This window comes from Sinocyclocheilus rhinocerous, unplaced genomic scaffold (assembly GCF_001515625.1).
Source record: "Sinocyclocheilus rhinocerous isolate Xijiao unplaced genomic scaffold, SAMN03320098_v1.1 scaffold796, whole genome shotgun sequence".
Taxonomy (NCBI): domain Eukaryota; kingdom Metazoa; phylum Chordata; class Actinopteri; order Cypriniformes; family Cyprinidae; genus Sinocyclocheilus; species Sinocyclocheilus rhinocerous.
In genome coordinates, this window is record NW_015631294.1 from 263,580 (window position 1) to 289,960 (window position 26,381).

Sequence of the window (26,381 nt, forward strand, 5' to 3'; positions counted from 1 at the left end):
ATTTGAACAGTCAATTGCAAATACTTAAACTAATAACAAAACATACTTACAGTAGCTGATTCAGAAGTGCCAGATTGTCATAGCAAAGTCAGAATTACCTCCTCTCCTAGGTTCACGAAACGGTCGTCCATAAAATGTGTTGCTGTTCTGTTGTAAGTGATCTTAAAGATTCCTAAATGCATCTACTTTCGGAAGGCCAAATAAAGTGCTTTTGCTTTCGCCTAGAAACACACAGCGTCTCTCTGACATGGCTGCTTCAACACTAACTGCGGTTACTGAAACCACGCCTTCTTTCTTTGCGTGCACATTTGGGCCGCATTATGCAAATATTTCCACATAGTGAGGTAGATATGTGGGGGCGTGTTAGAACAAGCTGTTTTAGGGGGGCGTGGCAGAGTCTTAACTTTGATAAAGAATATCTCTTTGGTTTTGAGACTTTAGTATTTGCAACTTCAGGGATCTTATCTATGCACAATCAACTTGTAACACTCCAAAGAGAAAGGAAAACTTGAAATCGCATCATATGACCCCTTTAAGGACACATAAAACTAAAGAAAAAATCCCTTTATGGAATAACTGACCATAAAAAGAAAATAGAAAACAAATAATAATAACAGTCTATATAATAGACTGCATACACTTATAATAAAGCATAAGTGTATGCAGTCATGCGGTCATGGCATAATCATTTCCATAACGAAAGAGCTAAACGATCACTCCTTGACCTGAATAGCACACCAATTGGCATGTGAATGTGTATATTAATGTTGTAGGTATATACTGCCTATCTGCAGAGGTTTTTAAAAACTGAGTAATATATCCTGTATTCTACATATTAGGAGCTTGCCTTTTGATCAAGACCAGGTTTAACACACCCCCAGCTGTGAGCTCAAAGACATGAAAACTCTTTTTGAGCAGACGCCACAGATGAAAAGAGAGAGAGCGAGAGAGAGAGAGAGAGAGAGTATATAGGGAAGGGGAAGAGTAATGTGGGCATGTGTGATGAGAGGAAGATGAAAGCAGGTTTATTCTCTTTGTCGGACACTGCCATTGGATGGTTTGGGGGGAAGAGACCAGCAGGGCATGTGGACTGCCCATGTAGAATAAATGGCGTTCATGGACAGAGTTTAGAAAGAAATGTTTATATGGTGAGAAGAGCTTACTGGGACCATTTAATAACAACTGACCAATTTACCAGCAGGACTTGAGGAGGAGACAAAACAAAGTTATTATTATTTGGTCAGAGCAGAATTTATTTGGTCAGTTTAGAAACAAGTAAAGAACGCTTTGGGATACTTATATTTTCAGGATTAACTGCAGCATAGGAGATAAACATTTTTCGCCAAGACTTCCCTCCGGATATCTATATAATAAACTACAATTTTAAAAACTTTGTTCATGTTGACAAATACAAACCTACCTGAATTATGGCAAAATATATGAAAGACTGATATAACGAAGGACAGACAGACATAAAATGATTGATAGAGTGAACGACAATCGTTAGAGTGAACAAAAGATCAATAGAATAATCGGACGTTCAATAGAGTGATTGATAGAGCGACAGAACGATTAAACAATCGGTAGAGGGAACGACAGAGTGAACGAACTCAATAGAGCGAATAAACAATCAATAAAGCGAAAGATATACAGAAGATATAGTGGAAGATATAGAGATAGATATCTCTCTTAAGCAGAATGGGCGCTTCTTTTCTGTACCGGTGCTCAGCAGATGGTCTCTATCTTTACACCTCTGTTTCCCTTTGCACTTCTCTCTTCTGTCAAAGCTGTTATTCTTCACACAATACAGCTCACCGGCTAAAGAGCTTCAAAAGCTGTTCTCCAACACACAACACACTGAGTCATTAGCGAGACCTTAACGCCGGGAGATATATGCCGTTGCATCACTAGCACTAATTAGTCAGAAATTAATAAAAACCTCAGACTAGGTTTGAAAGGGAGGAGAGGCGGCACTTTTATAAAAATTCATGAATACAAGATGAATGTGATGTGACTTGTAAGGGCCCGAATAGGTTTTGAAAGACATTTTCTTTTTCCTTAGGTTTATGGAAGGTCCTTGTGCACACAATACCATTTAAAAGTTCAAACACACCTACTCATTATTTAATATCATTTTAAAATGCGTAAATTAGCAACAATAAATGCAAAACCAACAGAATGAAAGAAACAGAAGCATGGGAAAGGCGTAGTAAATAAGTAAAATGTTTAACATGAAAGTAGCCACACTCTGTCTACATTACATGGCCACTTGTTGGGCGCTTTTCATTCACTATTCAGTCAACTTTAAAACAAAAAAATAAAATAACCCTCACCGTGTGAAATAGTCATTCCTGACCAGCAGCAGGTGCTGTAGAATGGAAAGAAAATTGCTCTCGGCGCTTGTGTCCTTCACAGAGCAGTATAACACATTAAAGACATCTCCGATATCAGTACGCACTTTGTTAAGGAACAATCAAGCGCTGCAACTGCCAAAATAAAAGCAACAGATGGAAACATACAGAAGAAAAGAGCATACACTCTCTTAATACATGCAGTGCAGACACAAAGACAGAGCAAAGAACTACTGACTAGCCTCATCACAACATGAGACTTGTAAAACACTGCTAATGAAAGCAAACGATTCAGGATGATTTATGGTTATGATTAAATCTAAGAAAACAACATCAATGCAGTCAGTGCATGGTTTCTGAAGATATTAATACAGTTTGCATATGGCCAACATTTTATTGTTGGAGGTCCTCTAAGGATCAAAGAATGAATAGGACAAAGAAAGAGAAGACGACACAGGGGAGGAAGAGTTTTCTGAGGAGCGTTTAAGTGTGGACAGAGTATCAAATGAAATTGCATGCATCTCAGCGTCAGAAGGATATTCTAGTTCACTTCTGATGTCCTCCAGGCGATGGGAGAACTCAATCATGTCCTCCTCCTTGTGCTCCTCAAAGACCTTCAGCTGGATATCCAGAGCATCATTTTTTACAGTGTCCAGGGTCTACACATCGTGAAGGGCAAGGGGAAACAAAGAGAAGAAAAGAGCAGATTAAATGGACCATGCCACAGAAAACATGATATTCCTTGGTCTTTTGAAATAAAGGCTTTGATGTACTACTGGACGTAGACATACAACTCAAAGTTCCCTGTTAGTCCACCCAAACTATTGCTGGACACTAAAGGCAAGCGCACACTACAAGAATGAGGTGTGACGGACTTCATAATTGATTAATATAGTCTGGAATTAGCTGTGTACAGTGTGCACCAACACAACAGAAATCAATAAACTGCAAATGTTTTACTTTTCTTATACACTTGGCCTAAGCTGTAAAAAAAACAACAATTCTGATGTCAGATTCACAAGCACATTAACACATTTCCACAAACATCTAGTCAGTATTCAGAAAGCTGGTGGGAGAATTTTTTATTTATTTTTAGAACAGAGGTTAACTGCATATAGAAATCATACAGATATAGTAGTAAAAACAGCAGGTGTTATTCTAAAAAAGCAGCTAGAAAAACAACTTGAGGGAAAAATTATATACAACTGCTTCTGTTGCAAGAAAGCATGACTAACATTTCAAGTAGACTTTGAGGGGAAAATAAGACAAATTTGTGGAATATTGGGCACTTTATGAGAGAGAAAAGAGAAACAGTGACAAAACACCATTTTCAAAAATGTGTATTTAGAAAGAGAAAATAATAATTTCGCTTTGATTCCGTCTCTTTGTATTCCCAAGTCCTGTTTCTGAGGTAGCTTCTGTTTTGAATAATAAATAAGACATGCGTGAGGCATTAATCTATCTCACTTCCACACTCCCTGGCTTTCATTTCACACACTTCTCCTGTTTTGTTCAGGCAGTTTTCAGTCGTTTGTTGATGGAACATAACCACATTCAGAATGCCAAGAGGAGACAGACCGAGAGAAAGAAACCAATCCAATCCTGGCTGTAGGTATTGATTCAGCAGAGCGACCTCTCCTTCAGGCCTCATAAATTATTCGCAGACCCATTTTACAATATTTCACTCAAGTGGACAACTCATTTAAATATTAATACACAGGCAGTGGTCGAGCCACTTACCGGCAGGATCTCTCGCAGGCCGCAGCGCATAAATTCATTTCGGATGTGCAGCCTGAAGTCCAACTCATCAGGAGACGTTACGAGGGCATTGATGAGCTGCATGCAAGCCACCTAAAGGAAGAAGATAACATTCAGTAAGAGTATGTGTGTGTATATACATATGCAGGTCTGAGGGTATGCATTTGAATTATATGTAACCGTGTTGAAATACTAAATGGAATATTTGTATTAGGATTGATTAAACCGAATTTGTCGAAGAACCATTTAAGTAAAAAAAAAAGTTATTTTAAAAATAATAAATAATGTAAAAGTAATGGCAACCAGTACCAAAATATACAAGGTCCCTTATACATAAATCCACTACCAAAGTACGGTTTCCACAATAATAATATTATTAAGCAACACAACTGTTAACATTGATAATTAGAAGAAATGTTTTGGAGCAACAAATCAGCATATTAGGATGATTTCTGAAGGATTATTTGACACTGAAGACTGTAGTAATGATGTTGAAAATTCAGCTTTGCATGACAGGAATGATCAGTAATTGATGTCAGTAATCTTCAATTAGCCTTGAAGATTTTTTTTCACTAGTTTACAAAGCTTAATTTGAAAGTAAAAGTTCATGGCTTTGAATGTCTCACTGAAGCTTGTTTTCAAGGGAATGTATATGAGACTGCAGTTTGGACCTGTTGAAGAGCATCACTATGGTTTATGACTCTCACTGAGCTCAAACAAAAGACAATAATAAACATCAATAAAAATCAAGATGTTACACAATTGATTTAGTTCAATCAATGGATTCGTCAGCTATTTAAACTGTAACTCCTGAGTTCATGTGTCCTTTGAATGATGCACTAAATGGACAGGCTCATATGATTGCTGTATGATTCTGACTTACTATAAAGAACTGGTTCATAAAAACCACCAGTTGATTAATTGAAAATTCTATGTTTTTACTCAAATTGCCAAATAATTGTAGTCAATGTTTATAATCCTAAACTCAAAGCTCAAAACACAAGATTATGATACTAAATAAATATTTAGTCAGTAATGATGGGCAGTATATTTATGATATTTTCACACAGCAAAAATCAAGAAAAAATTAGCAGAAGTCTTTCACAGGCAAAACCCTTTGATTTAAGAGACGATGACATTGTATTATTCATATTTGTGTGGCTCAGCGGTTGAACTGCGGGAGGAATCTCAGCAAAGTTGAGCCTGTAAGAGACTTGCTGACAGCTTTCATGAGGGAAAAGGAAAGCATATCTGCCATTAATAACCGTACCGTTTTCTTAATCTGCTTACTTCACATGCCTGGCAAGAGGCGGGAGTGGTGAGTGGACAGGATGAGGAGAGAAAGAGAAAATATATTCCTGTGAGAATCACTCACTCTCCATTAGCTCAGAGCAATACAGAGCTAAAAGAAATATCCACTAGACATAGACATGAAAACACAAATTATGAAGTGATAAAAAAACATGCTGAATCATTTACTAACTCCCATGGATGAGCACACAGACACATGCAAAACGAAAATACTTGGTATCCTCAAGCTCTCTTGAAAAATTCTTTAAAAATAACCCTCTCCAGTGCAGTCTACTGTCGACCGCGCTCCCTACCTCTCACTCTTACATAAACAAACTGAACTTTATGCAGTCTGGGTGTGTGCTCTAAGAGCATCTATTTGAAGATACAGCCCCTAAATATCTCCAGCAAGAACAGAAGAGTGGAGAGAGAAAGAGAAACCCTAAAGAAAACTCCAAACTGTTCCCAGTTATAACAGCCTTTGATAAATGATTCATACAGTTAAAAGAGATCACAGCTGACTATTAGCAAACAGGAACAATAACCAGTCAATCAATAAAACATTACTAGAGGCCTCTAAACACACCAGTTGGCCTTCATGGATATTAAACAGCATGCCTTGGATGTTTTTTGGTTATTTTTCTCCTCTCATTTCATCAATTCCAGTCTAATGGAGAAAAGCTGGCCAATAAGGGGCTGTTTCCTGTGTGACCTGCTATTGTAGAGTGTTCAATTGCTTCGTATCAACTATTCAACACTATTTTGGACTGGAAGAGGAATTATTTGTGCACAAATCCATGCGAACCATAAGAGCCGCAGAACTACTACATATTTTGCACTCTGCAGGTCACAGTAAAGCATTCAATTCTGTCATTACATCAAAATAATATAATTTTAGCTGCAACATTAACTGCTGAGTTAGAGGTTTATCCTGAATGCTGGATATGAGAAAGCATGTGAAAGTTCTCTCTATGCATGTTTGAAGGGAAAGCTCAGTGCCTCTCTTTCACCTCCCTCTGCTACCAATTAAACTAAAACACGGCTACTTTGATCAGTCTCAACAATGAAGCCACTCAGTTAACGCAGGCGAACCAGCGCATGTCGTTCTGTAGGGCCTGCACTCTGCAGAGGAGCTGGGCAGGTCACGAGTATTAGCATGCAGGCCTCACTTGAATGCATGCACATATGCTGCAACAAGAGAGCCCAGAGCCAGACATACAGGCTGCCTGTATGGTCCTTGTATACATTTTTTTTTTTTTACAAAATTAATATTAGTTTAACAGAGAGACAGAAAGTAACATAGGCCAACAGTTAGTCAAATTATAAAACAATAGACAGACAGACACAGATTTATTTATTTACGATTTAACACCACATCAGCAGCAATGGCCATATTCATGGAAAAAACAATTCAATTGCATCACTTAATTCAATCAATATCCTTTCCATATAATGTTTCAGATAGATAGACAGATAGATAGATAGATACCCCTTTAATTATTAAATGATCAATTATATATTTTAGTGCTTTGATTTAGTTATGATCTATTTTGTTATTAGAGTCAATCAAGGCTTATGAATGTAGAATATCAAATGAAGTTGATGTAAATTTTCTATTGTTGGAGTAAACTGTCCATTACAAGATTTGTGGTTTACAGACCCTGACTCATGGTGCACTTCCGTCTTATTTGCGGGCACAGGGCTAAATACCCCTAATCAAATTATTAATAATTTCTGGAATGATTATGATAAATCTCATCAGGGATGTTTGACTAATGCCAGTTTATGCTTTACAATGCAAATGAAGAGCTGTAACTGGCAGCACTAATCTCTGTGCTTTACAAGTGTCCTGAGCCCCTGAGCATGCTGGCTAAACAAAAGGTCATGTTGACTTGTCAGAAAGGGACAGGAAATTAAGTTAGTTTTATAATGTTTCATTTAAATAAACGAATGTCATGCCTGCATAAGCATCGTACGGCTTAAAGGAGCATTAGGCATCTACTTGCATAAGCTTTTGAAATGTGTTCTTATATAAAGGACTGGTCGTTAACAAGCAGATATGCTCATTTGTTTTCTTATCATTTTCATGACGGCCTCTATACACAGTCGCTGGGGGATTTTAAAGTGTAAATTGTGTTTCAGAGGTGATTCAGAGCCTGTGACTTCATCGTTATATTGAAGTCACTATCAAGCAAATTGCTGGTGCTTCATCTCAGCATGACCATTTACCGGCCCTCAAATCTCTGAGGGAAACTTTCAAAATGGAATAGTATGTAAAGCAAATGTATTTCCCCATCTGAGCAATACACACAACACCAGTCTGTCACAATAGTGCAAACAGCAATGTGAAAATGGGTAATGTTACTTTATTACAGAAGAGCCCATTAATAGACCACTAGGGATTTTGAACAGATATTTGTGCATTTTTTTAAGATGTAGCCATTGCTTGGAAAAAATAAAATAAAATAAGATAAAATAAAATAAAATTTTCACATATTTTCTTTAGAGAGTGGCACCAGTGGCACTATCTATTCCCATGTTTTTTTTTTCTATTGCAGCTATCATAGGTATAAATATGTATATGTAACTGAGTGTGTATTGAGGTCACGAGGTCATTGGTAGAGCTGTATCAGCAACTCAAGTTCAAGTGAACAAGAAGGCAGATGAGGAGCAGTGAACGCTTACCTGTAATTGGACGGAGCGCACACTAAGACCTTGAACGATAGGGTTAAAGCGGGCCACCCCTCTTCCCTCAGTTGCTGTGGTGATGGCCTCAAGGACCTTCTCCAAACTTCATGCAGGAAATAAGTAAAAGTCACGGATTTGATTTGGTTTTACATTTTTTCACTGAGGGTTATGTATTGAGGTCACGAGGTCATTGGTAGAGCTGTATCAGCAGAAGACAAGTGAACAAGAAGGCAGATGAGGAGCAGTGAACGCTTACCTGTAATTGGACGGAGCGCACACTAAGACCTTGAACGATAGGGTTAAAGCGGGCCACCCCTCTTCCCTCAGTTGCTGTGGTGATGGCCTCAAGGACCTTCTCCAAACTTCATGCAGGAAATAAGTAAAAGTCACGGATTTGATTTGGTTTTACATTTTTTCACTGAGGGTTATGCTGGGATTGCACTTCTCTCTGGTATGGAGGATGCTTTGAGTGCACCTGTCAATTGCACATTTTCAGTGCTTACATAAAGCTGATATTTAAAAGAGAGATTAAGTAGTCATGATAAATGTTTTATGCATCTGAACTAAATGAATGATGTGCTTATATCCTGAATGCAAAAAGACCAAACAAAAAAATAATAACGCAAAGGAGGAAAAAAAATCAGCTAAAATGTTACAAAACTATGCTATCGCAACAAACTGTGTTCGCAGGAGGAGAGCTGAAGCAAATAGTAACTAATACAACACAGTAAAAGAAGAAATTACATTAAATAATTATTTAAATTTGCATCAGAGAAAATGGCAGAATTATGATGCGGTGGCCCAAAAAGCATTTGGACGCTTAAAAATATATGAAATGCATATCTGATACCCTATTTGACAATGTTGATGTTAAAAATCACAATAGGGGCATAAAACTCCAACAGAAAGTATATAATTGAGGGGGCTTAAATAATGAAATCAGGCTGAAATAAGAAAGAACAATAATTACATCATAACCAAATTGATTTCAACTGAAAGGCTAGAACAGGGGTAGGCAAGTTCGGTCCTAGAGAGCCGCAGTCCTGCAGAGTTTCTGCAGGACTGCGGCTCTCTAGGACCGAACTTGCCTACCACCCTGGGCTAGAAAAAGTGAGAAGGGAGGCTTACGTATTTTCTTCTCCCACAATGCAGATTGCAGAGAGCAGTTTGACCACATCTGTCATCATGGCCGGCTGACCAGGGTCAATGGCTTGGGCCAACAGTGCCAGACTCTTCTCCTCTCCAAGGATCCGCTCCAGTCCATACTGCAGACAGACAGAAAAAAAAACTTATGTAAGACATTGCCCAGTGATGCAATGCTATTCCACGGTGGCACTGAACCACTGCTAAAACTACACTGTCTCAGCAAAAGATCAATTCAGTCAATCTAATTTGAACAGAATGAATGCACTTAAAGAAGCAAAACAAAAAAAAACAAGAATTAAATGACTTATTCTTGCACAAAAATGCAAACAAAAAACAAAACCACAAAAAATACACTACACAACAATATTCAACAATAAAATAGTTATTACTTATAATACATGTTATTTAATAAAATCAAGCAAATCAAGCATTAATCTAAAGGGTACATTATTATAAATACGTTCCAAGGGATTGGAAATACTGATGGATACATTAAATACAAAGCAGTAACTATGGAAAAGAGTTTTAGTTTAAATTAGAGGTGACTCTTTTAAAAAGTGGAGGAACCAAAGAAGGACACGACGTAGCTGCCTGTTGCTCTGTCCTTGAAGTAATGACAAAACTGCGATCAGGGATATGATAATAGTAGCGTGAAAGAGAGAGGGAGGGTGAAAAAAAGAAAGAAAGAAATGGCAAGCATAAAGGTGAATGAAGAACACAGACACAGGACAGAAAAGCCTTGGGGGTCTAAAACGACAAGAGCAGATCGAGACCTGAGAGAGAAGCGAGGAGTCAAAGAGGGGAGAATATCCACGTCTGAACACAGGGGGGTTCGGTTAATGACGACCGCAGCGCCAACACCACAGGACGAATTTCTCATTAATTCAAAACACTGTGATGTAACTTAAAAGACTATCTCTCTCTACTCTGTCAATCTTTACATGTAATAGATTCACTTGGCATGAAATGGTTCACTAAAAGTTGACTGTGAGTGTGTGTGAGTGTAATGGTTAAAATCCTAATTCTGAATGTACATGATCTGATTATTTAGAAATTAACAAAATATGGGTCATCATGTGACTAAATTTGGAAGACCCAAATCTGTCGCCATCTTGCAACAGCACAAAATAACTTGTGACTCAAGTTTAGCAATTTTCAAGACATGAATCATCCTGAGTCAATTAATTTCTGACTAAAAAGCTTTAGGACAGCAAATTCACCAAGTTGTGTTAATTGCTTCATAACTCATGCCAATTAATGGCTCCAACTGCCATATCTCAGCCTTGTTGTCATTCAGAACAGATGTTTCTGCAGTTTTTCTTTTTTATGCAAACTTAGGTATGAAAACATCCTTCCCGCCTCAGAGGCACAGGGGAGATAGCGCGTTATCACAGTGTTTATGCGCAGTAATGGATGTAAACATATTTGAGCCATTTTCTGTCTTCATTCCGCGGGAGTTGGTGACAGCTGGATGGGAGCACCTGGCTGGCAGGCAACATGGGCGGAATGCGTCCCATGATGCTGTGGGGCTGAAGTGAGAGGTCTGGAGCTGTGACAGGCCTCTGGGTAAATAAGGCTTGTGGCAACTGTCGGGTGCTTGGGATTACACCTGACCTTCAGGGCTGGGGGGTGCGAGTAGTAGATTTTGAAACTCGCAGAAAACACAACTGGGATCTCCAGCAAATTAATTCCCAGAATGACTACACAGAAATAGATGCAGAGTGTTTTTTTTTTTTTTCCTTTGATCCTACAGAAACAGGCCTCGGGAAAACAACAATGGCCTCAACCCATTTATATTTCCTCAGTGGGTGACCATGACAGATTTCCAACTGAAAAATGCACTGATGCGCTTAATTGCTTTGTTTCCATTTTAAACAAATGGCATGTCAATTAGAGTCAATGACGTGACAATTGAATACAGTCATAGAAAAAAAATGAAGTCAACTTGTGAAGCTCCTGAGGAAAAGAAAACGAATTACATACTGTAGATAATGACTAGATTTTTACATTTGTTGTTAAAAAATTTACCAATCTCACAACCATTTTGGGTGGTTGCCAAAGCTTTGCTATGCGGCTGCAAATATGTTCTGAGTGTTTGTAGTGCCCTGTCAGGCTCTCGGTTTTCTTTTTCCCCCAGTAAGGATGCACTAAAAATTGTCAAAAGTGACCCTAGTAAAAAAGTAATACATTTAAAATATATTTATTTCATACTAAGTATAACTCAAATCTATCAACACATTTACTGACATATCGCTTGAAACTTACTGATATTAAAAAAAACATAATTAAACTTATTTTACTACTTGTGCACAATGCACATTTCTTAAAATTAAGCCTAAAATGTGTTTTAATATCAGTATTGATGAGGATTGAATGATCTTTGAATAATATCAGTCTTTAAAAGCATGATTTTTAAAGTGTACCTAAAGTACACTTGCAATAGTTTAACTTTAGCACAATCAAATATACAGGTGCATCTCAATAAATTAGAATGTCGTGGAAAAGTTCATTTATTTCAGTAATTCAGCTCAAATTGTGAAACTCGTGTATTAAATAAATTCAATGCACACAGACTGAAGTAGTTTAAGTCTTTGGTTCTTTTAATTGTGATGATTATAAATTAAGTAAGATCAATATTTACTTAATTTTTTTCAAATCTCAAATAGCAATGTACCACAATGCCAATGCTTACTTTAGAAAATACCATTGATGAACGCCATTCCAACAAAGAATCAGACCTGTTAGCGAGGCTGATAGATGACTGCTAACAGCTTCTCAGATAAGATTAGTTCAGCTTCACTCAAACACCATGGGATATGCTGACACCTGACAACATGTCTGTCTAACATCTGCCACATACCCAGTGAATGAACATGGATCAAAACCCCACAGATCTCTATCTCTACCATGCTCATATGCATGTTTGCACGAGGCGGGGGTAACTCATCAAACCCCGGGCTATCAACAACATCAGAGACACCACTGGAGATCCACTTCTAACACATCTCTCTAACAGGAGTGTGCAAATCATCAAAAGCCCCCTCAGACCTCTCCACCTCGGCCGTGCGGCGTAACCCCCTCCCGAGTTCAGAGTGGTGGCTGTCTGCAGCCCCCTTCATCTGAAGCTCTCCTCTTATCGCTCCTGACCATTTGAAAGTGGCCGCAGGTACGTGTGTCCAGCGGGGAGGAGCGGGAGCGCGGTGAGTTAGCGGAGATGTAACACGGCAGCTGATGAAGGGGTCGGCTGAGACGCCACAGCGACTGAAATGAGTCTTGTTTGAAGCTGGTGCTTTAGGGTAATGATGAGATTTCTACTTCAAAAAAAGTACATCTGAAACTCATGAAATACATCCACAGCAGATAAATACACCATTTTTACACCATGTTTTCGTTACTTTATTCCACATTTTCTCTGTCACTTGTAACATTTGATTTAATGTGATGGTTGGCTGGTTGGTGATTTAGGTGGGCTGCCATCTTCCTTGGCTATTTTCATGGTGAGTAACAAGTTGAAATGGTATAAAAGAGCAATTAAAAAAACTATATACTGTATAAGGTTTTTAAAATATTCTCAACATAAAAACCCTAAAATAGATTCACGGTTGATAAAAGGTGAAGGCACATTAGAACAACAATCATCTGAAGCTTAAGAATAGCAAATGGTTTGAAATACATTGACAGCCCACATTATTTATTCTACTAAGACAAAAAGAACATAAGCAGTAAAATTTAAAGTAAATGACTTCTTATTTGGCCACATGCAAACTGCAAAGTTTTGGGCTTTCCATTGCAGTGCTATATCATCACTAAAATTCTTGCATTTCTTTATCTTTTACATCATGTCTTGCAAACATAAACGATTGGTTATCTGTAAAGTATTCTGCATTTTTGGTACAAATTCTGCTGATTGGTCACTAAAATAATGTTATCTAGCTGATAGACATAAATGAGGTTTTGTCAAAATAGCAAAAACGACTTGTTTTTCAGCATAATGAATTTAAGGGGTTGTGTTACGTTATAGCTGTATAATTTCCAATTCGTTTCTATTTTAATATTTTTGTAAACATAATAATTGTAAAATTATTTTAACAAATATAAAACTATTGCTATAAAAAAAAAGAAATTTGAGGGGGTGGTGAAAATATGGAAGCGAATAAAAAACATTTTCACAGCAGCAAATGTAATTTTAATTTTATGCAATTGAGCAGTGTTGCAACAAACATCAATGGGATTGAAGACTGTGGATCTCGCATTTAAAAGAGTCATCACAACCATATTTAGGTGCAGTTTGCATGTGGCCTTTGAAAACTGATAATTGTCCAATATGAGATGAGGTTATCTCAAGTGGAAGGTAGTTATAAAGTGAACCCGCTGCTTGGTGACGTTATTACCTTGTTGTTCATAAAGGCCTTGAGGCACTGAATGACTTTGTGTTGACTCTTCTTATCCACTTTTTCTTGGCTGGAAACACACACACACACACACACACACACACACACACACACACACACAAACAAACACACACAAAAATCAAGAATGATTGAAAAGGGAGGAGGAAAAGAACAGACATACATGAAAATATAAAGTATTAAATCATCTGCATGATAATTATCCAGATATATAGACATTATATTTGTTTTATATTCATATTTACAATACTGTGTACTCTGACAGATGTAAATAATAAAAATAAAGATAAAAGCAGATATACTCTGTTCTTTGTGTGTTTTACTAAGTGTTGAAACTCATCTGTTGTTCTGCTCTGCCTCCTAATGGCACAATGCTGCAAATGCAAAAATACAGGTCACTCTCTCTCTCTCTCACACACACACACACACACACAAACAAACACAAAAATCAAGAATGAGTGAAAAGCAAGCAGAGCTCAGTGGGTTACTAGAAGACAAAAACCGAGTCAAAGATTTTAGTTAAACTGTTATGACCTCAGGACACATGCTGAGGTAGAACACAAATAGTTTGAAACCTAGCAGGATGCCTTTGATTAAGAAATATGGGTAATAGAATTTGTTTTACTGTTTTTTGAGGAGGAGCTTCTCCAGCGTGTCCAACAGGAGACCCAGACCCTCATGGCCAAAACTCTGCACCCAGCTGAGAAAAAAAAAAAAAAAGAACATGTTAGTGTAATTCTGATAATGTGCAAAAAATAATAATAATAATACTATGGAAGTCAATTGCTCCCATCAACTGTTTGGTTACCAGCATTCTTCAAAATATGTTTTTTTGTGTTCAGCAGAAGAAAGAAATTCATACAGGCCTGGAACAATTTGAGTGCGAGTAAATGATAACAGAATTTAAATTTTTGGGTGAACTACCCATTTAAGTCAGGAACTAGCAGTTTACACTATTGGCTCTAAAAGTCCATACTTTATATTACCTAAATAAACCACATTGTATTACATGCCTGGACCGAACCATAAGAGTCAATAAGTGTTATCAGAGTGAAGTTTGTCAGAGCCCATTTAACGTCAGTAGATTCTACCTTCTTCAACAAATTAAGCTCTCCCCCTGGAGCTAAAAGTGAAAGGCATTGCTAATGGAGCAAAGATGTTTATTTTAATTCCATTCAGACACAATCTCGCGCTCTACATCTCCATTGATTCGGCCTCTATTGTCTGTGGGAATTGCCACGGTGGAAATGTAACTCTCCAATAACGAGAGGGGAAGCGTGTCGAGTGAGGCATTGATTAATAATGAGGGAATTCAATAAGCATAAACAAACCGATTAACCCATTGTGTGTAGGAAGCAGGTTGGAGAGTTCATTCAATTACAACTGCAGCCTGTAACAGATGTTTCTGCAAACACAAGCTTTTATTTGCCGGTAACAGTAATGACATTGCCCAGCAAAGCAGAGATTCCAATAAAATATTTTTTATTTCATTTTCATAAAATGACATTAAAACTATTTTAGGGTTACAAATACCAATAAGCTTATAACTGTTTTTATGTTATAGCTGATAATTGATAAATGCTCAATATTAAACTTCTATGCTATTTTGTCTAAAACAAAATCACACTAAAACTAAAACCAATATAATAACTGCAATATAAGAACTTCAAGCCCCACTCTTTTCCACAAACACGTAAAAAACAAACTTGCACTCAGGAATTTTACTCAATTTTCAAGCTGTGATTCATTGTGTCCTTAAGTCCTTAGTGGTCAAACGGAATCGCTGGTAAATTGGTGGTTAAAGGGATAGTTCACCCAAAAATGAAAATTTGATGTTTATCTGCTTACCCCCAGGGCATCCAAGATGTAGGTGACTTTGTTTCTTCAGTAGAACACATTTGATGATTTTTAAGTCCAACCGTTGGAGTCTATCAGTCTTATAATGCATGTCAATGGTAACAAAATCTATGAGTGTAAACAATCTTGGATGCCCTGGGAGTAAGCAGATAAATATCAAATTTTCATTTTTGGGTGAACTATCCCTTTAAGCCCACTAAAATCAGGCAGGTAAGAGCAAGAAAAAAGCTCATCTGCCTTTGTCTGTGATCACCTGCTTTAAACTATGGTCACAAAAAAAGCGATCAGCACTGAGTCATGGTGGGCTGGGTTGAGTGCGGTCTCACAGAAGTGTGTGAAATTGCCTCAGTGTAAGTGTAGAATAGCGGTGAGCATCAATAGCCAATTTTCAGAGAGCCAGTGTCAAGAGGCATGGGTATGCTTCCAAGGCTAAATTACAGCCGAAATTGACCACAACCCAGAAACTGGAAAGGAGAACTGGAGAAGAGAACCAAGAAGAGAGAGAAAAAGATAATGCTGTTTAAAGTAAAACGGAGAGACGGTCCGATGAGACTGAGAGGCAGTGCTCTCCTAGCTGAGCTGTGGCAGGATTAATGTCGCCACACTTTCACAGGCAAAATGTTTGCGCCAAATTGAGTTCTCGTGCCAGTTTCATTACAAAATGTCAAAAGTCAAAAGGTCAAATACTATCATGCTGCACTTTACAGGAGAACGCAAATGGTTGCAACAACACATACTGCAGTTCAGTGTTTTTATTATTTATTTATTATGCAACATAAACTGCTGCACTGGCTATTAATCCAAAAGCAGCAAAAAAGGCATGATTGTATGCATGTGTACCTACCACAATTAGCACATATTGTGAATACATGTCACCATTTCCCTTGAGTTATAAACACAGTTCTTCCTTCCCTACATGCAAATGAGCTGTAGGACGATCAAAACATCCAACATGGAGGGATGTTGTTGTACTATAGAGAGAACCCAGGGCACAGAGAAGCTATGATGAAGGGGCCTGATATAAGCCACCATGTCCTAAATATGGATCTTCTTAGTACTCTTTTTCTTCCCCACTCGCTCATGCCTTCTTTTATTTCTTTCTGTTCAGTAACTTCCCCTTGCTTCAGCCACTCCAAAGGGATCGTAATGATTTCCAGTACATGGTGTCTCTTGGGTGTACGTAGACAGAATAAGGCTCTTTGAACATATTTAACTTGTAGTCGAAGAGAGGTGCAAGAGGAAGATGAAATCTCAGGCAGTCTTTTAGGTATTGCGGCTGATTGCGATGGGAGTTGAGGGCTCAGGCCCCGAAAGAGCTGGTTAATCACATCTCACCACAGAGGTAAATGTACCATAGTAACAAAATAATCAGCAGAGAGCATAGTAATCTGTAGCTTCATACAAAAAAGCCATCGGTTTCTTTCGTTCGCCAGCTTTTCCCCTTATCTTATTGATTGGAGAACCTGCCAATGGCGAGGAATGGGGCTTTCCCACTGGGAGGAGAGGGGAAGGAAACGAATGATCATGAGAGAGGGAGAAAGAGGGAAAAAGAAGGATGGAGGTGATGAGGGAGTGACAGAGTGCGGCGAAAGACTGCAAGAAAGTAGAGAGTTATGCAGATAATTAAAGCGGATTCGCAGAGAAGCTACGAGGGCAATACAGAGTGTTTATGCGGCGAGAGAGAGAGCAAGAGTCGGTGTAATGTCTGTTCCCATCAAAATGCAGTCCTCGTCCAATTCTAATCAACAAGCCGCATGCCTCCAAGCATCCACTAATCAAATCCTAGCATGTATGCCTGTGTGAATTTTCAAGGTGAAGCAAAAGAGGGGCTCACCCTGAATTGAATTTGTCAAATCGGACTGGAGTGGAGAAAACAGAGAAGGGGAGTGTAGTAGTCCATCAACAAAATACATTTGCTGATGGGATTCCAGCTCATGTCTAAATCAAAATGACGACAATGATGACGGTTATTATGGATGAAATAAACTGTTAGTTTAGCCGAATAAAGAGCTGTGGACATGTCACAACACTCAAATGAGCAGTAAATTAAAGACAATGCTGCTTTCCATGAGAAACGTACATTTAGAAGCCGTGACGCCCTCATGCCGAATTCATCTCATTTGTAGGGTTATTTCATGAATTTCTTTTCTTTTCCTTTTTTTTTTTTTTTTGGAATGAGGAAATAGAGATGTGTAATAAAATGCAAACATGATCAGCAGAAGGAGTGCAATAGTCAATGAGAATCAAACAGAAGAGGAAGAGACACTTTTGCTCTGCACTTCACTACACTGTCACTTTAATCTTTCTAATTCACTTTATTTCGCACTACTACTATTCCATTTTATTTGTTAATATTTCTTGGGTTTTTTGGGCTACAGTATTTGTTCTTTTATTTTGCACTCATACACAACTATGCTGCTGATATGAACATACAGTAAAATAAGACAAAAAGATTTTAAAAAATGAAGCAAGGTAGGTATACACTATCATTCAAAAGTTTGGGGTCAGTAAGAATATTTTTTAAGATTATTAAGTTTAAAAGGAGTCTCTTTTCAGTAACATTGTGAAATATCACAACAGCCATTATTCTGGTCACATGATCATAAATCATTCTAATATGCTGATTTGGTTCTTTAAGAAAGACTTCTTATTACTATAAGTTGAAAACAGAAATTTGAGAAAGTTCAAAAGAATAGACCCTTTTAGGGCCGACGTCACAATTACGTCACAGCGCTAGCTGGAGGCAAAACAAAGGGAAAACTGGAGGCGGCCAATTCAAACCAGCGCAGATTGGGCTACATAAGGAGCTTAAAATATCGTGATGTTGGGTGCCAGAATCGACGTAGTAGAGGCTCCAATTTGAAATTTTAAAAACGATGACAGCTGTGGTTAAACGCGATAAAACGAGCAGACTGGACAGAAATGGTCGTCAAAACTTCTTATCAGAAAAGCTTAAATAAAGTATTGTCTTTTGTTGTTATTGTGGGATTACAAATTTAAGAATCTGTTTAAAATATGCTGATCCTATGTTCTGACATAGCATCACATGAAAAACTAAGGTGAAGTACATTGTATTTAGCATTTAAGGTAAATTACATCAGACAAATGATTATCTTAAGCAAAGTGTAGCAAGAGGTTCCTGTCTGTTCCTGTTCTCTTATTGTTAGTCAAATGAACCAGATTACTGAGACTATCACCTTTTGTTTGTAATGGCTCTTGGTGCCTCTGCCCCAGTCTTTGAGTAGTTATACTGATTGAATTAGGACTGTCAGACTGATTGGATTAGCACCTATGCATTTGAATGACACTGTTATGCTGATGAGATCAAGGCTGGGAAAATGCCGGTGTCGGGCTGATTGCCTGTACTTCATTTGCATGCTATGGGTTAGATTGTCTCCACCTCTACTGAATGTATCCCTCCCCCTTAAAATGTATATAAACTACAATGTATCACTGCCTTAGTTAGACTTGGATGACTGCAGCGACGCACAGCGAGTCCTCAATAAAGAGTGACTTCTGTATGAAAGATATCCCAACGTCTCCTGGTCTCTGCTTCGACGAGGAAAAAGTTTCCTACATTATGGATTGTGTTACACGTCTAAAGACTTCTTATGCATCTCTCTACATGTCGTGTATGAAATAATGTCCGTGTGCATGTGTGTAAAACGACAAACTGATGATTTATATTAATGATCTGTAATAGTATATACATTGTTGTGATTGATTGTGGCTGAAATTTTTAAGAACTTGGCAAGAAAAAATAATCAAATACAGAAAGTTCAAAATTAGTTTCTGGAATTTTTATTTCTAGAAAATATTCACATCTTAATTTAAATGTACTGTATGTAAAGTAGGCTAATGTAAAGGTACTGTAATGTCCCTGTAAACTTACATCATTTACAGGAGGTAAATATACTTTAAAATAACTGATCATTACATGACACATACATCTTCAAATCCATCACATTGAAAGTTTAACTTTTTTTTTGTATTTTGGCCCAGTTCATGTAGCTGTAAAAATAGTTGCCTGCTGAAATTGAAATATATATATATATCTTCATGACTAGACAGACACAGGTGAGTTTGTCTTTACTATACACGTTAGGTTTCTCTGTAGATGTGAGTCACTCAACTGGAGGTAACGTTATTCCTGTCAGATCGTCCAAGCTTTGAGTGATGGGTCGGCCAATCTGGTTTCGTCCGTTAAAGTTAACCTTTTCAAATAACAATTGCGGTCCCGGACAGTGAGTGACCTTACATATGCAAGTAAAATCGGATTTTCTCCAGTCATTGTTAAAAAAAACAAGCTAACAAACTTCATAGCTTGCGTTAGTGAAGCGGTCAGGGGAATCTTTCTGCCTCCACCTAAGCTCCGCCCACAGAAAAACATCATGTTTACTAACAGAAAAAGGGTCTATAGCATTTATTTGAAATAATATTACATACAAACATTATAAAAGTCTTTACGGTCACTTTGTGTGTCATACTGTAATGTGTCCTTTTTGAATAAACTTTCATAAAATAAAAAAAAACTACTGATTCCAAACTTCTAAATCGTTTAGTAGATAAGCATTGATTAACCCATTTCACTTGGAAGTACATAACACTATGGAAGTAAAAGGAATTGTGAAAGCCTTTTTTACTTGAAAATTAAAATAATTATATAAGGCAACTTATATAAGGGGGGAAAGGACAACAAAGTGAAAAAACGACAACCAGTTAGGCTACAACACAATCAATTCATCTTCTCATCAGCAACAGAGCTGCAATTTAAATGCCCCAGGGTTACATTAAAAAAACAGATTTATCATCTCACCCCTCTTATTCAGTAACGCTGTATATGCCAACATTAATATGAGGACCTGACACTGACAAATGCTAAAAGAGGTGGGTTGCCTGATGTTTACAGCTAAAGAATGAGGCTGCAATGTCAGACAGTAAAATTCAATTTATTCTCTTGCTTCCTGGAAGCAGGCAGTGGAAGAAACGGAGCAGGCCAGGCCTAGGGTCCTGACAAGAGCTTCATTGAAATGCATAACTTACACGTGAGAAACCATATCCTCCTATCATCAGCAGGTGAAACCCAGAGCAGAAGGACCGCAATAATCAGTCGAAGCATGGCAGCTGAAAAAACAAGGGTGACTCCCTTCAAACCAGCAGGGTGCCAGTTCCAGTCAGCACGACGTGGTGGAGGGAGGCTAGTGAGCACGAGAATGAAGCAGGCGGAAAAGTGAAGAGGTTAGATGCGGCACCCTCCTACACACCCTGTTGAAATCTCACACATTCTCACAGGCAGCGAATCAAGCAAAACACTTTCTCCCAAACAACTGTTATCTACCACCATGTGAAGTTATCAGAAGCGAAATCTCTTTTGAGACTTCCTCGTATGAAATGAGCATCCAAGTCTGGCCGTCTGACTACAGAATCATTTTCATTTCTTTCCTTCTCTCTTCTCAGAAATAAGGGATGCAGCTGGTATGATCAGCCCGAGCAAAGGCAATCATTACCAGGCCTTTTTTGTATCAGTAAGCCTGACATCAAACAGCAGCTCGCTTTTTCTTTTCTCATGTTCTCCGTCTTTCATGCCCCCTCCTTCGAAGGAGCATTCGATTACAAAAGGGGAACATCTGGAGATGGACGCTCGTGTCTGAATAACAATATTAATCAATCCCACAAGTGCCGGCAGAAACGGCGGTCTTAAACAAAAGGCAGAACACTTTACCGCCACAGGAGGCTCCAATCAAGAGAGGCAGCATTGAGAGCTGTGTCCCACTGCTCATAATCACATAAAGTGGCACATTCGTTCCGGGAAAAACATGTCGAAAATAAGCATGAGATGGTTTGCTCTTCTTTAGCTTCCCTTTGTGTTCTCTTCTTTTCTCTCATCTGTTTTATTCTTCTGTCCTTCACCTTCTGTATGCTCTTTGTAGGTATTTTTTCCCCCCAGAGTTTCGATTAGCTATACAAGGACATTAGGTCTGACCTTAAATAATTGGACAAATGGACAGGCAGAAATTTTCATATTATGTGCTTAAAATGAAATATTAACCCTACCAGACTTGTTGCAGACTTGAAATGTTTGGTGCAGGCATTTTCAAACTGGGGGCAAAGTGACTTAAAGGGGGTCACAAGGGAGTGTCAGTGGGAGATCAGTGAAAAGAAATTAAATTAAATTTACAAAATTTATTTTAAGACTCTACGGGAGCAGTTTCTGCATTAGAGTAAAGAAACAATAAATAAATAAGGTAAAGGTTAAAGAGAATAGAAGGTTAAAATAAAGTCACAAAAAATGATTTGAAGACACATTGTGACAAAGTCACAAAGTAAAATTTTAATTCACAATTACAAGAAACAGTCACAATTGTCTTTTTTGTTTTAACTACAGTGAGCATCCATGGGGCTGATAAAGTTAATGTTTTCACTTGAGAGATTAATTTATAATATTTAACAATATTTTAACAACTTTTAGGACATTATACAAATATTTTAACAATTTTAGTAGTACATTGATGATATAAAAGGCAATTATTTATTTATAGAAACCATTTAATTTTCTCACACAGTGAAAATGAACTTTTAGCATAGTTTTTAGAACTGTTCTAATTTAGGTAGGTCCTTGGAATAAAAAAAACCCCTGAAAACTCACGCTTCATGCTGCATTTCTATTAATAAATATGGACAGGATAAATGAGCAGAGACCAGTCGGCCTTCTGAGAAAGCCAGCGCAGAGAACTGGTGCAAATCTTTGCATTCATAGCAACATAGAGAAGGGAAGAGAGAAAATGTGTTTGATGTGAAAATGTGAGATCTAGGTCTATTTGACCACCGGAAGCAACCCTTCACTTTCATTAGCATCCTCCCACGCCCTGAACAACCAGCCTCTTCAAACTAGTGTTAATTTTGTCAGCTATTTTCAATTTTAGTCTTAGTCCCGTGTTAAATGTCCTTGTTAGTTTTTTATCGTCACGTCACTTTTATAAGATTATTATTTATTAACCGTACAGCAGTATTCATTTTGGCAGCCATTTTTAATTTAGTCTAGTCTTACTCAAATGTACATTTTAGTTAGCATATTTAGTCAACCTTGTCCTGTTTTTGCTTCGTCAAGTTTAAGTCAATGAAATGTATGAGCATTTTAGTAAGGTTTTAGTAGGGTTGGGAATCAAAAATAGATTCCGATTCCAGAATCAGATACTTAAGGTCAGGAATCGGATACTTGTTGTCAAATAAAAATTTCGATTCCGCCTATCAATTCATATGCGCTTTTTTTTCTTCATCTGTGAGGACCGGACCTAGCGATCTGCCAGGACCTTGCTCGCTAATCGAAGCGCTCCAAATTTTGGCTACATTTGCGATCAGAAAACAAAAAAGCTAAGTATAATATCTGTGATAGCTAAACATGTTGCAAGAGAGGTGTCACCACCAACATGAAAGCACTTTAATTTAATAGATTGTTAAAGATCGCGAAAACGATTCAAACACCAACGTGATTCTGTTCCTAAATTACGATTCGTCTGTTTCATTCCTCAAACTTTGACATGTGCGATCAATGTTGTGATCACTTGGTTCGTCCATGCAGCGTATGATCACACCAGTGTGATTTGAACATTTAAATTTGCGTTCGCGCTGCCATTGACCTAAAGAGAGCAGCTGTCATCTGTCATGAATGAAACAGCTTCACAGTCTTTTTAACCACACAGTATCTTTATTTCTAATAATGGCTGAGTGACGCTTAGATCGCTAAACTCCAGCTTGTTTGTCGGTGTATTCAGATCATCGTCGGCGGCGCTCCCGCAATGAGGAGCGAGCACATGCGCATGGTTGCCAGATTGCTTAAAATAAGCAAAACACCGGGAAGAAAATGTATCCTTGTAACAGCGAAGCTCTGATTCGGGGATTTGAACTTTTGATATCTGGCAACCGCACTCGTGAAAGCTTGTGTAGTAGCTTGTACAGCAGTCCGCAATAACATTTTGTCTCCTTTTTTTGATGAAAATAAAAGAGGTTTTTGTTAAAGTTTTTATTTTTTTGAATACATTTTAGTCTCGTCTTATTTCGTCAACGAAATTGCATGTTGATATAGTCATAGTTATCATTTATTAACCTTATTGTCGAAATTAACACTACTTCAAACTAGAGCCCGACCAATATATAGTTTTGCCGATATTATTGGCCGATATGAGCCTGTTGCTGATATATCGGTATCGGCGAATATGCCGCCGATATGAACATTTTTTTTACAGAACATATAACGCAGATAAAATGCTTGAAATGGTGTAATTACTTAGTTTGTCCAGCAGAGCGCGCTCCATTGTTTGCTACTGGCAACCTGGATGAAACGCTTTTGAAGCTTAAATCTATGGAAAACCATTGAAACTTTGAACGGCCATATCTCTGTAACGGCGTGGCGAACCCGCACCAAATTCGGGGGATCCCTTCAGCTCGAGGAACGCTCTCGAACGCGAATCGAATGTACGTCTAGAGGCCCGCTTTCGAATGAGACCACCCCCGCATCGATAGCCCCCGGGGTTCGGGAGTAACGGGTGGTTAAATTTGTGGTCCAGCGCCGACCGATCAAGCGATCCCGGGGGGCTACCGACGCGCGGAGGGTGGCGTTCGAGAGGGCTCCTCGACTCTTCTCTAGTAAGTTTTGTCTGTGTGTGAAGACAGTACAACAAATCCGTGAATGAACGTTTCGAAGTGAAATAAACTTTAACGGAATAAAGTTGAATGGAATTGAATTGAATTAAAGTTTATGTTCTGTTTATGTATATACTGTATTCTATATGTAATACCAGTCAAATGTGTGGACACACGAATGGGAAAGTGTCCAAACTTTTGACTGGTACTGTACTATAATATACACAAAGAATATCAGCCGATATATCGATATCTGCCTTTTTTTTACTCCCTAATATCGGTATCGGTCCCAAAAAAAACATATGTCGGGCTCTACTTCAAACACCTTCACTCTCTCTCTTTTATCTCCATTTCATTTCTTATCTCCCTTTATCCCTCCTCTGTTATACGCCTATAAAGTGAATAAGACACAAACTCACCATCTACTCTTTATAGGGGAGAATGACTATCACGCAAGTCATTTCTTTTAAAATATCTGATGCAATCCTAAAGCAAGGTTAATGTATTCAAACTGACCTTCAAAAGAATGGCAATATGCAGAATACCTGACCACAGACGTAGCGGAAATGTAACAGCGCTGAGCGAACGAACACCAGAAGTTAGCCAGTGTTAAATATTAACGAGTTTTAGAGTAATGTATGCTTGCGAAGGGAATACGCATAAGTCACACTGAAAAGCAGCGTCGCTGGAGTAACACATGTAAAATTACCCACTTGTTTGAGCCATAAGCGGCATAAGAGAGGGCAGGATGTCTCTCTCTCTCTCTCGTAGTTGAGCATTAAAAACACTGGAAAACAAATTCATCATCCCATTCCCAGGAAACAAAACAGTCATAAATCACAGAGAAAAATGAGGCGCCTTATCTGGCTAACTTCACGGCAAAGGTAGCTTGACTTCGCTTCTCCCTCTGGAGTCTCTACCCCAAGGCTGCGTTACCCATGTTAGCGTTGCGCTGGGTCGTAGCTGCACAGATCCGAAAATAAAACATTAACTCCAAAGTCCTGCAGCGCCCCCAGGTCTTACGCATCCATCTCGGCCTATTTTTCCCTCACCCTCCACAAGGGAGAGAGTCTCCTCTGCGAAGAGGAGACTCCAAAACCTAGATAGTAAAGTAGGTGGAAGCGATAAGCAGGAATGTATTTATAAATGCTTGTATGAAAGTGCATGATTCACAATTGCGCAATTGCACAGCTAAGCCAGTAGGGATGAAATTAATTGGATTGAGACTGAATAACAGAATTGGTTGAGGATTGCTCCTCAGCAGGAGCCTACAACAGACAAACAAAAAGAAAATCATTTGGACTAAACTATTCACAAGGTTAGTCTAAATGAATCTCAAAAGCACAAAAAAGTTGAGAAATAAACTAAGAAAACAAAATATTCAATAAAGACATTTTAGAAAAATGAAAAAAAGACAGGTTAGAAAAATATGCTTTAAGCTATCATATAAAGTGCCATATTAACCACCCACTTTATTAATGGTCTTGGAAGTACTTAAGATTAATTTTGTCAAAAAGGAATAAAAAAAAAATGAAATAAAGAGTTCTAAGCCTTGAACCAAACCAACAAGCTCCAAGATGAATCACACAAGAAAATATTTAATGTTTGTTTTTGGGTTTTTTGGGGGGTTTTTTGGAGTAGTAAACTAACTATAATCGTATGAAGCTCAACAAATTAAGCAATTTTAATATAAAATGGTTGTACAATATGAATGCATTAAATATTGTGAATGTGAACATTAAGTAATATAAGAAATATTATATTGTAATGTATAATAATAAATCAGCATTAAAGCAAAAAAAATGCAATAAATACTGTACAATTTAACTTATTGCATATTTCCAATAACAAATATTGTACAAAAAAAAGGATAAGATTTTGGCATCCAGAACCTAACTGTCTGATGCACTCTGTTACATGGCTCTCTGGAATACTTAATTCTAATAAACAAAAATATCTAACCCACTTCATGAAATATAGATCATAAAAGCATCTTGTGTTGATGTTTGTACAAATAATAGAACAAACACTGATATATTTACTACCATGTACAAGAAGCACTTCTGAATTAGCCAAAAGCCGTGCCTCCATCACAAGGAATGGAGGAGATACAAGCAGACCATTGTATCTTTATCTGATCATTATTTTTTCCTTACACACTTTAGTCTCTCCTGTTCTCATTATCTGTGGCCTTGTTTTGACTGTACATGAATAGATTAATCTAAATGACCTAAATTTGTTT

The 26,381-nt window shown here is 37.9% G+C and overlaps 1 protein-coding gene across 1 annotated transcript in view; it reads right to left on the reverse strand.

Moving 5' to 3' along the window:
* The window catches only part of LOC107741707 (protein diaphanous homolog 3-like), a gene marked incomplete at its 5' end in the record, with an annotated part of 277,834 nt that overhangs the window by 196,130 nt on the left and 55,323 nt on the right, over positions 1 to 26,381 (reverse strand). Inside the window, 7 exons of the mRNA XM_016554479.1 lie at positions 2,334 to 2,450; positions 2,892 to 3,010; positions 4,092 to 4,202; positions 8,344 to 8,449; positions 9,216 to 9,352; positions 13,625 to 13,694; positions 14,268 to 14,342. Of these exons, the coding sequence (XP_016409965.1) occupies positions 2,334 to 2,450; positions 2,892 to 3,010; positions 4,092 to 4,202; positions 8,344 to 8,449; positions 9,216 to 9,352; positions 13,625 to 13,694; positions 14,268 to 14,342 (735 nt within the window). The remainder of the gene's footprint in view (positions 1 to 2,333; positions 2,451 to 2,891; positions 3,011 to 4,091; positions 4,203 to 8,343; positions 8,450 to 9,215; positions 9,353 to 13,624; positions 13,695 to 14,267; positions 14,343 to 26,381) is intronic.